The 15,424-nt window shown below is 40.5% G+C and overlaps 2 protein-coding genes across 13 annotated transcripts in view; one reads left to right on the top strand and one right to left on the bottom strand.

The window, feature by feature from the left end:
• LOC134209544 (calcium uniporter protein, mitochondrial) overlaps positions 1-15,424 on the top strand; it is a 567,109-nt gene that overhangs the window by 72,833 nt on the left and 478,852 nt on the right. The gene's annotated exons all lie outside the window — the stretch shown is intronic.
• Positions 13,285-15,133, bottom strand: LOC134214623 (ranBP-type and C3HC4-type zinc finger-containing protein 1-like). The gene is made up of 2 exons (XM_062693946.1): positions 14,206-15,133; positions 13,285-14,136 (listed from the first exon to the last, which is right to left on the bottom strand). The coding sequence occupies exons 1-2, from the start codon at positions 14,971-14,973 to the stop codon at positions 13,825-13,827; spliced, it is 1,080 nt and encodes a 359-aa protein (XP_062549930.1). The 5' UTR covers positions 14,974-15,133; the 3' UTR covers positions 13,285-13,824.

Raw genomic sequence — 15,424 nt, forward strand, 5'->3', positions numbered from 1 at the left:
ATCCATTGTGTTATGTATCAATCAATTCAAGTTTCACCCAGATTGATTGCCAGTTTTCCATTTAATTTTCTTCGATTTTTCCGGGTGTCGTCCTCATTTAAGTCTATCCACCTTGCATCTACAAATTTCCATCACGTCTGGTGCTCGCCTGCTTTGCTCCACATCTGTTCAACACCTTTTAAATAATTCAATGTGTTGGCCCTATGCGTGGCTTGCCGCATTTTTTTATCGCCAATCTGATGGCATTGCGCTGAAACTATTATCCTGGATCCGAACAATGAAACGAATCATTCGATCAATTGCGATGGTAATCGCAAATTATACAAAATTATTCAATAATTGCTTTATTGTGTTCGGTTGACACTATCAGCTTCTTCCTCCTCTGCTCGAAGCAACAAACAATGGCAAAGGGCATATTCAATTCTGGTATTTGTGTCATCTGTTAATACAATACGTCGATTTTTTTTATCTCGTCGTTGGTTGGTGTATTGTGATTGAATTTAATTTTTAATTAGGCTTTTCCAGACGGCTGGGAACACAGCAAGTGGAAGAATTTGATGATCTCTGCGATAGGAGAAAATCGATACTGTCCTTATGTCTTTGATATTGTCATTACTGTCTACAGTGATTGTACTAAAGGTCATTTGTTTAATTGATGGTAGAGAAGGTAGCCAACATATTTATGTTTCCTTAGATAAAGTTCTTATTTTAAGAGAGTTTTTAAAGATTTGTCGAAGTTTTCGTTTATTTATTCAACTATTTTCCTTTTCTTTTTTCTTTGCAGGTATGTACCATTTATTGGATGCTTCATATTGAAAAGAGGTAGAGCACAGGAGTCCTTCGATCAAGGAATGTTTGGCACATTGCGATGAAACATTCTTTCATATAATATCCTTGCAATAAATTGAATACATTTTTTCATGCTGTTTGATGTGTTTCGACGAGTAAAGTCGTCAAGACATTATATCCATCCACTGATTTTAATTTGGGCTGTGTCTACTAAGTAGGTATAATGATGCTGAAATTCTCGATTTCGACTATTCTCATTTGAATCTCCATTCGCCGGTTCATTTTAAAAGGATGCATCCCACAATTTTTCTCTCCTCGAACGTCACGTCACTCTATTCGTAAAACTATTCCAATTAATTGTGATTTTCAACACAGAATGAACGGTCGGCATAGCATAGTTTAGCAACATTTCGCCGTTTCGCACCAAACTAAGTGGATTATTTGTTTCCTCCACTCAATGTCGTATAAAGGAGTATTCCGATCGGTTACGAAAACTAGGTTATGTTTCCTACCAGCGCCGTCGCCGTACAGACGAAGTCGGCGAACATAAAGCAAATTATGCTGCCTCGTTCCTGTGCTGGTTGGTCTCTGGAGATGCTTCCCCAAACCAGCAGCACGTTGTTTGCCAGAAAATGGATTCGTCTTTCGGCAAGGAAGCATCTCAAGTCTCAAGTGATGCGCGAATGTTTTTTTTTGTGTGTGTTCCTGATACAATACACAAGGAAGTTTGTTAGTTCTCCAATTCCTGAAGGTCGCTCCTGTTCAAGATAGGGGACCTCCTACCGTTTCGTCGCGGTGCCATTTTTATTCATACACATACCTAGCATCTGAGCGGTAGTTAGTATTAAGCAAACTTGTCCGTTTTATTGCTGCAGCATTGGCAAGCATTTTCTGGTCGGCAGCAGCAGTTTTGCTGGGAAGCCGGCTGCCATTGAACTGCATACATTCAGGCGACAGATAAATTTTTGTGCAGCTTCGGCGAAGCTAGGTCGGTTCTTTTTGGTTGAATTATTCACGTTGTTTTTTTTACATCGGTTTCAGTTGCTACCGCCGCCGTCGGGTGAACTCCATTTTCTCCTTTCGGGTAATGGATTACATGTTCCACAAAAGATATGAGCATTTTCTACGGTATCATATATAAATATTGAATGGATAAGAAGATTCCAAGTGCTTATCGAGAGATATACAATTGAATAGTTTGTTCGAAAAACTACAAGTCCATTTTTTACAGATTCGTGAAAACAAAACATAGGTAGTGTTCTGGGGGGTCGTTCAAAATGATGTCTCAGGTTTGATGGGGGAAGGGGGTCTAAGATTTGGTGACAGTACATATACTAGGTATAGCGTGACAGAGAAGGGAGGGGGTCTTAAAATCTCAATAACTGGTGGACGTCATATGTGATGATGACAAAGACTTTTGATTTTCGAATTCATTTGTGATTACGTAACGCTAAATTTTGTAATTTTGGACCCCCACCCTCCCCTCGTAACACTTTTTGTATGGAAGGTTTAATTTTTTGTGTATGGTTCGTAACGCTTAGCTTGACTCCCTCCCTCCCTATTTAGCGTTACGTAATTTGTGAAAGGCCCCTATACAGATCAATACTAACTACACCCAACCGGGGGTTGTTAGATTTTCTAACAATAATGTATAAGAATCTACCAAAACCTGTATAAGAACTGGGCATATGCGAAATTGTTAGATTCTTATACAAAAAATGTAAGAAAAGCTTACAAAATTGTTAGATTCTTCTACAATATTTGTATAAGAATCTAACATTTTTCGCATATGCCCAGTTCTTATACAGGTTTTGGTAGATTCTTATACAGAATTGTTGGAAAATCTAATAATCGCCGGTTGGGTGTAGTTTCGTTTTTATTCAATTCCACTTAATGTGATGTCTGAATTCCGGATGTTTCCTGAAATACTTACCTGATGGTTTCTTACGATTTGGCGTTTGAGGTGTTTCGATGGAAACTTATTTATTTATTTACTAGCAGACCCGTCGCACTTCGTCTCGCCCAAAATTAATTAGTTAGCACAGACATTTATTTTGTATTCACAATTGAAGTTTTAATTTTTGCTCTGCGACCTTGCCCGCTGTGCACCTTGCCTTCTTGTTCCCGTCGGATCGTTGTCGAGAACCATTTTCACCGGATTACTGTCCGACATTGCGACCACGTGACCGGCCCACCACAGTCTTCCGAATTTCGCGATGTGAACGATGGATGCTCCCCCCAACAGTCAATGCAACTCGTGGTTCATTCGCCTCCTCCACGTACCGTTCGTCATCTGCACTCCACCATAGATGGTACGCAGCACTTTCTTTTCGAAAACTCCCAGTGCGCGTTGATCCTCAACGAGCATCATCAAGGTCTCATGTACAGAACTATCAGTCTAATAAGCGTTTTGTAGATAGTCAGTTTGGTACGGCGGCGAACTCTATTCGATCGGAGCATTTTGCGGAGTCCAAAGTATGTACGATTTCCTGCCATGATGCGTCTCCGAATTTTTCTGCTGATATTATTACCGGAGGTCACTAGTGAGCACAAGTGCACGAATTCGTCAACCACCTCGATTTCGTCACAACCAATACAAACTTCTGGTGGGTAGCTCATGTTGTCTTCTTGTGAGCCTCTTTCCATCATGTACTTCGTCTTCGACGTGTTGATGACTAGTCCAAACCGTTTAGCTTTGCTTTTTAGCCTGATGTAGGCTTCCTCCATCCTCTCAAAGTTACGTGCCACAATATCAATGTCGTCGGCGGAACCAAATAACTGGACGAACTTCGTGAAAATCGTACCACTCGTGTCAATCCCTGACATTCGTATTACTCCCTTCAAAGCGATGTTGAGTAGCAGACACGAAAGACATAGAAGATAATACGACTCGATACAATCGGCAACGACCTAGGCGACGAATAAAGGATCACAATTGGAAGCTTGGAACATGGAACTGCAAGTCGCTAGGCTTTGCAGATTGCAACATGATAATCTATGATGAATTACATCCCCGCAACTTCGACGTCGTAGCACTGCAGGAAATCTTCTGAAAAGGACAGAAAGTATAGAATAGCGGGCATCGAGCGGCTACCTTCTACCAAAGCTGTGGCAGCACCAACGAGCTGGGAGCTATAGCATCATCAATGTGCACTGCCCACACGAAGGGAGACTCGACGACGAGAAAGATGCGTTCTATGCACAGCTGGAGCAGACATACGATGGATGCCCACTCTGCCGTAATCTGAAAAAGTGATGTATGCGCCATTTTACAACATACATGTTTTCCATTTTTCTGTTAAAGAGTACGATAAGTACTATTCGTTAACACCATTTTTGGAAAATGGCGTATACGTCACTTTGCCAGATTACGGCAGCTCTGCGGGACGTCAAAATCGTCATCGGCGACATGAACGCTCAGGTAGGAAGGGAGGAATTGTATAGACCGGTCATCGGGCCGGATAGTCTGCATACCGTTTCGAACGACAACGGCCAACGATTCATAAACTTTGCAGCCTCCTGCGGAATGGTAGTTCGAAGCACTGTCTTCTTCCGCAAGGGTTTCCACATGGAAATCACCTAACCAAGAAACAGAAAACGAAATCGACCACGTTCTAATCGACGGTAAATTATTCTCCGACATCACGACGGTACGCACTTACCGCAGTGCGAATATTGAATCCGACCACGGAGTCGTCCGCCGCGGCTAAGCATTGGGCGGCTACAAGACGGTAGACTACCCAAGACTACGCGCAGCAGCTGGAAGTGGCACTCACAAACAGAAAAGCATCTAGGCACAGCGTCTCTTGAAGATAGCTGGAGAGATATTCAATCCGCCATTGGAAGCTCCGCAACCGCTGCACTAGGCATGGTGCCCCCGGATCAGAGAAACGGCTTGTATGGCGGCGAATATTAGCAGTTAGTTGAGGAGAAGAATGCGGCATGGGCGAGATTACTGCACCACCGCATGAGGGCGAAAAACGAAAGTTCTATGAGACCGTTCACGTAAGGGCCACGTGCCACAGCCCGATATGTGTAAGGACATAAACGGGAATCTTCTTATAAACGAGCGCGAGGTGATCCAAAGGTGACAGCAGCATAACGAAGAGCACCTAAATGGCAATGTGGCAGACAACGGTGTCGACATGGTAATGAACCTGGGAGAACGCACGCAAGACATACGACTTCCGGCTCCGAATCTCCAGGAAATCCAGGGAGGAGATCGGCCGACTAAAAAACAACAAAGCTCCCGGAGTTGACCAACTACTAGAAGAGCTGTTTAAACACGGTGGTGAGGCACTGGCTAGAGCGCTGCACTGGGTAATTACCAAGTTTTGGGAGGATGAGGTTCTGCCGCAGGAGTGGATGGAAGGTGTCGTGTGTCCCATGTACAAAAGGGGCGATACGCTGGAGAAGAAACTACCGCTCAATCACATTGCTGAACACCGCCTACAAGGTACTCTCATAAATTTCATTCCGTCGACTAACACCAATCGCAAGAGAGTTTGTGGGGCAGTACTAGGCGGGATTCATGGGTGAACGCTCTACCACAGACCAGGTGTTCGCCGAACATCTGGTACCTATTGCAGAAATCGTCGTGTCAGGTCTGGTTAGCGTCCCACCATTTAAAATACTTCACTCTTCCATTTACTTCCGCTATATTCACTTTTGTATCAACAGATACGTACCACACTTAAATTGCATTCGAAATAAATCTAATTAGAAATAGCATATTGCCTTAATTGTTATAAATTTTTATCAAGAAATAACTCTCGAACAACATACGAAAGCAATAAAGGTGACGAGCGTTTTTCATTCGAATTGAGTCGATTTCCAGTCTGCTATCGAGTATCCATAATGCCAAAACATCTCGCTATTTTTGTACCTCCTCGAACGATAATTTGGTTTCGAGATCGAAACGAAAGTCGTAAACATTTTTACTTACTTTTAGATGCGCAATGCTACCCCTGATTTTCCATAATTATTGGCACAATTCCGGAAGAAATTCCAATGAACTTTCGAAAGGAAACTCCAACGGAATTCCGAAGGAAAGTTTAACAGAATTCTAGGGGGAATTCCAATGCAATTTTGAAGATAATTCCAACGGAGTTCCGAAAGAAATTCGAACGTTAAGGAAATACCAACGAAATTCTGAAGTAAATTCCAACAAAATTTCGAAGGGAACCTCAAAGGAATTCCGAAACCAACTTCAACGGATTTCCAAAGGAAATTTCAACACAATTCAAGACAAGAATTCCAATGTAATTCCGGAAAGAATTCCAAAGGAGTTCCGAAAGAAATTCGAACGGAATTCCGAAGGAAACTTGAACGGAATTCACAAAAAAATTCCAACAAACTTCGAAAAGAAATTCTTTTGAAATTCCAACGGAATTGCGAAGGAAATTGCTATGGCGAAGGAAATTCCAACGAAATTCCGAAGGAAACTTGAACGGAATTCCGAAACAAACTTCAAAGAAAATCCGAAAGAAATTCCAACGGGAGTTCCTAAAGAAATTCCTACTAGGTTCCGAAGGAAACATTAACAGAATTTCTGAGGGAATTCCAACGCGAGTTCCAACGTAGTTCCGCAAGAAATTCCGAAGAAAATTTCGAAATTCCACAAAAAAAGGAAATTTTAATGAAACTCTAAAAAAAACAACGGAATAGCAAAACAATTTTCAACGGAATTCCGATGGTAATTCCTGCGCATTTCCGGGAGGACTTCCAATACAATTTCGGTGAAAATTCCAACGCAATTGTGGTGGGAATTCTGAAGGAAAACCGAATAAAATTTTAATTCCGACGGGAATTTCAACGAAATTTCGAAGGATATTGCAAAGGTATCCTGAAGGAAATCCCAAAAGGGAATTCCAACAGAATTCCGAAAGGAATATCAGCGAGATTTCAAGAGGATTCATACATTTCCGAACATAACTTCTTCTTCTTCTTCTTATTGGCATTACATCCCCACACTGGGACAGAGCCGCCTCGTAGCTTAGTGTTCATTAAGCACTTCCACAGTTATTAACTTCAAGGTTTCTAAGCCAGGTTACCATTTTGCATTCGTATATCATGAGGCTAACACGATGATACTTTTATGCCCAGGGAAGTCGAGACAATTTCCAATCCGAAAATTGATTAGACCGGCACTGGGAATCGAACCAAGCCACCCTCAGCATGGTCTTGCTTTGTAGCCGCGCGTCTTACCGCACGGCTAAGGAAGGCCCCTCCGAACATAACTATTTTTTTCGTATTTTTGTGGATTTTTGAACGAGGATTCAGAATGAAAGCCTTTATTTTGTACCGTTTAATGTACAAGAACTATCCATAAAAAAATAAAAACGATCCACTGAATGTTCCATATAACGCTTCCATATATCCAAAAATGATTTTTGTCGTGAGTTTCGAAGAATTTTTCTATCTTTGTGGTATCTTTTAGCAATGTAAAGTGAGGTTAGGTTAAGGTTTGCATATTAAAACACTTTCTTCCATTTTCATCAAGATAAAAGTCTATTATGATGCGTCAATCACCATTTTATCGACCCAAAATTTGACTTCAGATTAAGAGTGGTGAATAGTGAGAAATGAGAAGTGAGAACTGAAAACTTCCTTCTTCCTTTTTCCATCTTCCTATTTCTTCTTTCTTCCTTCTTTCTTTTACTTCCTTCTCTCTTTCTTCTTCTTTCTTTCTTCTCCCTGTGTATTTCAACTATTCGGCCAAACGACATTCGGCCAAATGACCCTAAACCGTTCAAAATAATAATTTTGGACGCACAAATGTCTGGAAATATGGAACATAAATTTTTAAATCTGGCACCTAAAACAGTAAGCAAACACAAAAATAATATTTGGTGAGCATAATTGGTGTTGAATCCAATAATTAAGCCATGCCGAATCGTGAGGTGGAGATAGAAGAAAAATCATGTCCATTCAGTGCATAGGTTTTGTTTTAAATATGTTTTGCAACAACTTTTCCAAAACACATTCCAAGAGGATATTTGCAATCGTTGGTTCTGCATGGAACATTTTGTTTATATTTTTTCTCCACCTCCTTTGGACGCAAAAATCTCTGGAAATTTGTATTCAATGGGACTAAAATTCCAGAATCTGCCGGTAAGCAATCATTAAAATAACATTTGGCGAGCAAAATTGGCGCTAAATCTAGCTAAAGCCATACCAAATCGTGAAGCGAAGGTGGAACAAAAATCATCTCTTTTCGATGTATCGATTTTGTTTCACAATTGTTTTAGAACAACTTTCTGGTTCCTCCGCAATCAGCCAGTTATCAAATGCAATAAAAACAATTAGTACCCGCAATCATTATTCGTCATAATAACGCAAGTTATAGTACCCAATACATTCGAGATATTATCAGGTAATACGATATGCTTGTCTTTAGACTGACCGAGCCCGCTGGCTGCATTTTAAAATGAAACTGTAACAACATTATTTGCAAATTTTTTGCAATTATGAAACATTTTTTTCATAAATCCTAAGCGCTTCAACGGCGCATGAATTTTGTGATGTTGAAATGTTTACTTTCACCATGAATTTTGAATCGCAAATGAAATTTATCAAAAGAAATTTCCAATGGTTCATATTGTTTGATTAAAATGATAATGTCGAATTCTTTCATTATCGTTGTTTCGAGGTTTCCATCCATTTTAAATTTTTAAAGTGGTATCAAAGTAAATTTTGTTATTGTTTTTCGTGCGGATTACATCCACTTGAAGTTACAACCGTAGTATTTTTTATTTGTTTTCTGAGGGTCAAAATAACTTTTTTTAAACGTATGAATATTTGTTCTCAATTCGTATTACAGAAGTTTCCAGATGGCAGAATATGTCTCATAAGCCAATCGTTTTTGCGCTTTTTTAGTACTACAAAAATCATAAAACTAAATCACTAAAATTAATCACGGTAAGAAGTATCAATAGTACCAATCAACGCAAGGATGTGCAAGCTGAGGATTAAAGGCCGTTTCTTCAACTATAGCATCATCAACGTGCACTGCCCACACGAAGGGAGACCCGACGACGAGAAAGAAGCGTTCTACACACAGCTGGAGCAGATATACGATGGATGCCCACTGCGGGACGTTAAAATCGTCATCGGTGACATGAACGCACAGGTAGGAAGGGAGGAAATGTATAGACCGGTCATCGGACCGGATAGTCTGCACACCGTATCGAATGACAACGGTCAACGATGCATAAACTTCGCAGCCTCCGGCGGAATGGTAGTCCGAAGCACCTTCTTTCCCCGCAAAAATATCCACAAGGCCACATGGAGATCACCTAACCAAGAAACGGAAAACCAAATCGACCACGTTCTAATCGACGGTAAATTCTTCTCCGACATCACGAACGTCCGCACTTACCGCAGTGCGAATATTGAATCCGATTAGTACCTCGTTGCAGTATGCCTGCGCTCAAAACTCTCGACGGTGTACAACACGCTTCGAAGTCGGACGCCGCGGCTTAACATTGGGCGGCTACAAGATGGTAGACTAGCCCAAGAATACGCGCAGCAGCTGGAAGTGGCACTTCCAACGGAAGAGCAGCTAGGCGCAGCGTCTCTTGAAGATGGCTGGAGAGATATCCGATCCGCCATTGGTAGCACCGCAACCGCTGCACTTGGCACGGTGCCCCGGATCAGAGAAACGACTGGTATGACGGCGAATATGAGCAGTTCTACTAACTGAAGAAGAATGCAGCATGGGCGAGATTGCTGCAACACCGCACGAGGGCGAACGAGGCACGATATAGACAGGCGCGGAATAGACAAAACTTGATTTTCCGGAGGAAAAAGCGCCAGCAGGAAGATCGAGACCGTGAATCCTACTAGATTCCGAAGGAAACATTAACAGAATTTCTGAGGGAATTCCAACGCAATTCCGAAGGGGATTCCAAAGGAATTCAGAAAGAAATTCCAACGGAATTCCGAAGGAAATTCGAATGGAATTCTTAAGAAAATGTCTAAGTTATTTCTAATGTATTTTTATAGAAATCCCATCAAAATACCAACGGTTTTTCGAAGGAAATTCCAACGAAATTCCGGAAGAAATTCCAAGCGAATTTTGAAGGGAATGGCAACGGAATTCCAAAGGAAATTCCAATGGAATTCCAAATTATATTATAACGGAAAGGAATTCCAACACAATTTTGGAAGGAAATTCTATGTGAATTTTGCAATTCTCAGTTCCGGAGGGAATAACATTGGAAATACGAAGAAAATTCAAACGAAATTCTGAATTAAACTCTAATAGAATTCCGGAGGGATTTTCAAAACAACTCCGGAGGGAATTCCAACGTTACTTATGAGTAAATTACAATGGAATTTCGATGGGAATTCTAACGAAACTCCAAAATGAGTTCCAACGTAGTTCCGTAACAAATTCCAACGAAATTTCGAAGAAAATTTTGAAGAAATTTCAACGAAATTTCGAAGTGAGATACAACGGCTTCGAAAGGAATTTCCAACGGCTTTCCGAAGGATATTCCAACGAAATTCTGAGTAGAATTCCTACGGAACTTCGATGGAAATTCCGAAACAAATTCCAACACTATTTCGAAGTAAAATCCAAGCGAATTCCTAAGGACACTTCAAAAGCATTCATAAAGCGATTTTAGCGACGGTAATTTCAATGAAATTTTGAAAGATATGTCAAAAGTATCTTTAAATCCGAAAAGGGAATTCTAACAGAATTCCGAAAGGAATATCAACGAGATTTCAAAGGGATTGGCCTCAGAATTCCAGAGCAAATTCCAACGATATTTTGAAAAGAATTCCCACGGAATATATTCGAACGGAATTACACAAAGAATTCCATAATATATTCCAACGGAATTCAACGGAAACTTTAACGGAATTTCAGAGAGAATTATTAAGGGACTGTCATATGGAGCTCTATAAAGAATGCCAAGACTTTTGAATAATTTGTTTGAAAACTGCATATATCCATTTTAAACTGTTTTTGAACGAATTGACATCGAACCTTTCTGCGATACAGCTAAATAGTTTTTGGCAAAACTCATCGCCCTTGGGCACTTCCAGCTCGAAAACTGCAAGCAGTACTCCATAACTGATCTTCAATATGCGCGAACATATTATGTAGTTTCTAAAATAAAGTAAAAAAAATCATACGTTTCCGAACATAACTTTTTTTTTCGTATTTTTGTGTATTTTTGATCAAGTGAGGTTGTGTAAGGTATTTGCCAGTCGGTCGTCAAGCTCAGACCCGACCGCATTGCGTAGGCAAGAGCACGCAACTCAGGTTCAGTTCGATCAAAGTTAATTGCCTATTTCCGGGGATTAAGCCACCCGACTTGGACATTAATTTACAATGTTGTGAATACTCATATGTGAATATGTACGTTATGTTGAAGATATTGAGCTTGACGACCGACTGACAAATGGCTTACACAACCTCACTTGATCAGTACAGTTCTCACGTTCCTCTAACGTGAAAGTGTACTATAGACATGTGGAAGTGTTGGCTTGAGAAACGGATTGCGAGTGATTTGACTATGCGTCCAATTAAGGAATCTCGAGCTCGTTCAGTAGCCGCTAGGTTGCGAAGGCCGACGGAGGTCCTTCGTAACTTAGTTGGTTAAAGCACCAGTCTAGCGTACTGTAGGGTCATGGGTTCGAGTCCCATCGAAGGAAAGTGGTTACCTCCAACCTCCAATACATTTTCCAAATCAATATCTTTAACATAACGTACATATTCACATATGAGTTTTCACAACATTGTAAATTAATGTCCAAGTCGGGTGGTTCAATCCCCGGAAATTGGCAATTAACTTTGATCGAACTGATATGATCTATTGTTTTTTCTAAACCGTATTCTGCGACTGCTCTTTCTTCGTGATTTTCCACGAATTCACTATAAATAAGTCTGTGAAGGGCGACAGGCCTTATTGGCCACTTCCTGCAGCTGACGGGTTGCTCCCGGAGGAACCTGTAGGAGAAGATATTTCTATGGTCAGACCAAAACTTGTCATGCTTCAGCGTTTTCTTCATGGTTTCTTGAAAACAAACGTATGATGCAGATTGTAATAAACATCATTGGCCAATCCCGTTATCTCTCAGGAAATATCCTCTTCTAAAGGTTCCTCCGGAGCACTCCGGTGGGTACTGGGAGCGGTGATTGAAGTCTATAGTTCTTTACAGGCTCAGTAAACGAATATTTGCGAGAAACTATGAAAATAGAGCTGTCGCGTGGCAAATTTTGGTCTACAGATGAAAATATGTATCTCTTCCTACCGGTTAGATTATTCGTGAGAAACTATGAACCCAGCGCCGTCGTATGAAAACGGATTTGATCCCTCCTTCGAATTTCCTTGGTAACTTAATTCGCCTGTACGTGATTACTGTTCATAGGGGAAGAGAAGACCACCAGCTGTCATCAAGAGAAAAAGTAGAATCATTGAAATTTCACACGGTGTGGTATAGGAAATTAAGTATATTTTTGTTATAAAACAAAAATTAAGGACGTTTCTCAAAATAATCTTGGTTTACGGGGTTAGAATTTTAAAAGCACACAGAATAGACAAGATATCTCGATTTTTATATTGTTTTCGGATAAGCAGTTAATGCTTGAAATTGTTGATTTTCTAACCCCACAAACTAAAAACTGTTTGACAAAAAAATTTCTATAACGTTCTAAAGACATTTTAATTCTCATTTTCTATATCATGCCATGTCAAATTTCCATGGTTCTACTTTTTCTCTAAACTTTTCCAGGTGGCAGCACTGATGAAGAAACCTCCCCCATTGAGGGCTTTCGCCCTTGACAGTTTATTCGTAAAATTTACTTATAAAAGAAGCTGTCGACATGTTTTGGTCGACACAGAAATGTGCACTCCTGCAGAATCCAGAAGCACTCGGAGATATTCCAGGAGCGGCCAATGAGGTCTGTCGCCCTTAGCAGAACAAATAAGTGTTAAGTAAGCATGACACATTTAATTTGAAATCATTGGAGTAGTACAAACTCGTCTTATTTATAGTCAGGTTCATTGAAAGAGGTCATCTAGTCGATCTTTGAATTTGAAAAACACGAGCCGTTGAACCGTTCATAGATTCAAACCATTCTCAGAACAAATTCAATCGATTTTATCCAGTTCGAGAAAGCACGAAATAGCAACCGTCTAAGACGAATTAAGTACTGTCCATTTAATTCCACCAGTTAATTTTCGTTATCTTTGCAGATACGTATTTCGACCACAACTGTGTGGTCGTCTTCAGTGTCTCGTACTTGACTCGACTGAAGACTGAAGTCGAGTCAAGTACGAGACACTGAAGACGACCACACAGTTGTGGTCGAAATACGTATCTGCAAAGATAACGAAAATTAACTGGTGGAATTAAATGGACAGTACTTAATTCGTCTTAGACGGTTGAATACATTCCACTAAAAGAGCTTAATATATTTTTCTGACGAAATAGCAATCATTGACTTATATACAATTGATACTCTACTATGTGTTGTAAAATTTCATTGGCATTCATTTGTATAAATAGCCCAGAACTTTTTTCAGAAGCTGTAGTATGGCGAACCTGCAGCGCCTCGGTGTGTATCTAAAAACTTCTTCACTTGTACTGATTTGAATTGTTAGTTGATTCGAATAACAATTGTACTAACTTGACAGCATTATCATTATGGTACAAAAAACTACTACTGAGATTAAGTTATATCGATTTAAATACAAACGCTCAACATTTTTAGAATATCATATTAGTATGATGGCTTTCCCATGAATAGCCCAACGATAAGACGCACGACAACAACGTATACAAAATTCTCGCGAAATCATGAGTTGTACTTTAATTTACAGGCATAACAAAGTATAAACATTCACGATTCACGTCCTTTTGAACAAGCATACATGCTTGGGACCGGTATCATCACTATTTCTGGCATTATTAGGGTATGCACTTTAAACATTCTCCAAATAGCGTCAAAAAACTGACCAAGGATCAACCTTGTCATCTCCAGCGATTTGCGATCCCTGGAGGTCGTTAGTAAATCAATTAAAAATGACATCCCCCGCACGTAGGAGTGCACCTTTTACTGATTTGGCAGCCACAGCCTCCACTGTTATCGCCATCTCCGGCTGGTCCCCAACGGGGTCCTCGTGTTGCCCAGCATATAGCGGTTTTGCATATGCTACACCGCATGAAGTCACATCCTGCTGTTTTCGTAACCCAAACGCTGCACTTTGGGCAACGCATAACAGTACCGGCGGCCCGCTGTTTTTCCAACTCCTCTTCCGAAATACTGTTAGCTTTGTCCTGTACAAGCTTGTTCCTGTAGTCTTTGCAAGTTATTCCGTCGTGTATCACCTACAAAAAATAGGTTTTGGATATTAAATATGTGGCTTCACATGTGTAACAAAATAGATCGCAACACACCTTGCATTTTACACAATTGACCTTTCTACAAACAGGGCAGTCAAATGACGTAGCGTTATCCATTAGTTCACACCAGAAAATGCAATCCGGCGTCTTACAATGAACAGATTTGATATTACTGGCTTCAGCTGTCCTCAGCGATCGGCTCAGATAAGCTTCATAATCCACCTCGCTCAGTAAGCATTTAATTTCAGGATCACGGATTATAGTTTCACAGCTTTCATTGTTTACCATGGCAGGACAGCGCACGATCACACTTTCGGCATGTATAACAGTTCGGCTGAGGCATTCGCGGCAGAAGGAATGGAAACAGTCACGTAGAAGAACGCCTTGATCCTTCGCAATGTCGGTGATGCAAACGGGACACTCGAACGGTTCGTTATTTGGCACTATATTGGCATCACTCAATTCCATCAACTTCAAATGATCAATCATTGCTTGCATGTGGTCTTCTGAACGCTTCGATTCTCTATAAGCATTGTAAATTTCTTCGCCGAGGAGATTTTCAACATCCGTACGAAATACTGTTGTATTGCATGTTGCATTGTTCACCTGACTGGGACAGGTAATGATCTCATCATCCGTGCCGATAAATAGATCCGTTACACAATTGATGCAGAAACAGTGTGCGCAATCAAGCAGGAATACTCCAGTTGGTCCTGTTAGAATGAAGCAAGTGCTACATTCGAATGGTTCTTCAATGAAATCAATACCGTTGTTAAGCGATTCGATGATTTCCGCTTCCTCCTCGTTTTCCTGGCAGCTCATTTTTATGCTAATATTTTGTGTCTGTCTCAAATGCCGAAGGCTTCCGGGTTTCACGTAACACCGACTTGCCCTAGTGGTTTTCCAATGCAGTGTCTTCAACAATTTTATGAATGTTATTTTAATATCTCAAACATACGTTCTGCACATCCGAATGGATCGAATTTCTACAAGCCACTATCGCTTGTAATAATTGGCATAATATGACGTTCCGTTTCTGCGCGTATATTTATAAGTGGCAATTCTCAACAAGCATTGATAAGATTATAGAACACTCTGAATAGAGCAAGGGGCAAACTGAATTCAGAAACAGAAAATGGGGTATTTTTTAGGCTTTGTTCATTGCAATGTGTACCACCATCATGAGTAAATTATTTACTTCCATTACTCTACTTCATTGTTAGTTCACTCATCGTACTTGGCTCACCATGAGTCGTGTTGTTACATGTTTAAT

This window comes from Armigeres subalbatus, chromosome 2 (assembly GCF_024139115.2).
Source record: "Armigeres subalbatus isolate Guangzhou_Male chromosome 2, GZ_Asu_2, whole genome shotgun sequence".
Taxonomy (NCBI): Eukaryota; Metazoa; Arthropoda; class Insecta; order Diptera; family Culicidae; genus Armigeres; species Armigeres subalbatus.

Excerpts from the sequence above, each read along its gene's own strand:
- LOC134214623 (XM_062693946.1), bottom strand. The coding sequence starts at position 14,973 with ATGAGCTGCCAGGAAAACGAGGAGGAAGCGGAAATCATCGAATCGCTT. Across the intron at positions 14,137-14,205 it reads TCAATTGTGTAAAATGCAAG|GTGATACACGACGGAATAAC; the intron begins GTGTGTTGCGAT and ends TATTTTTTGTAG.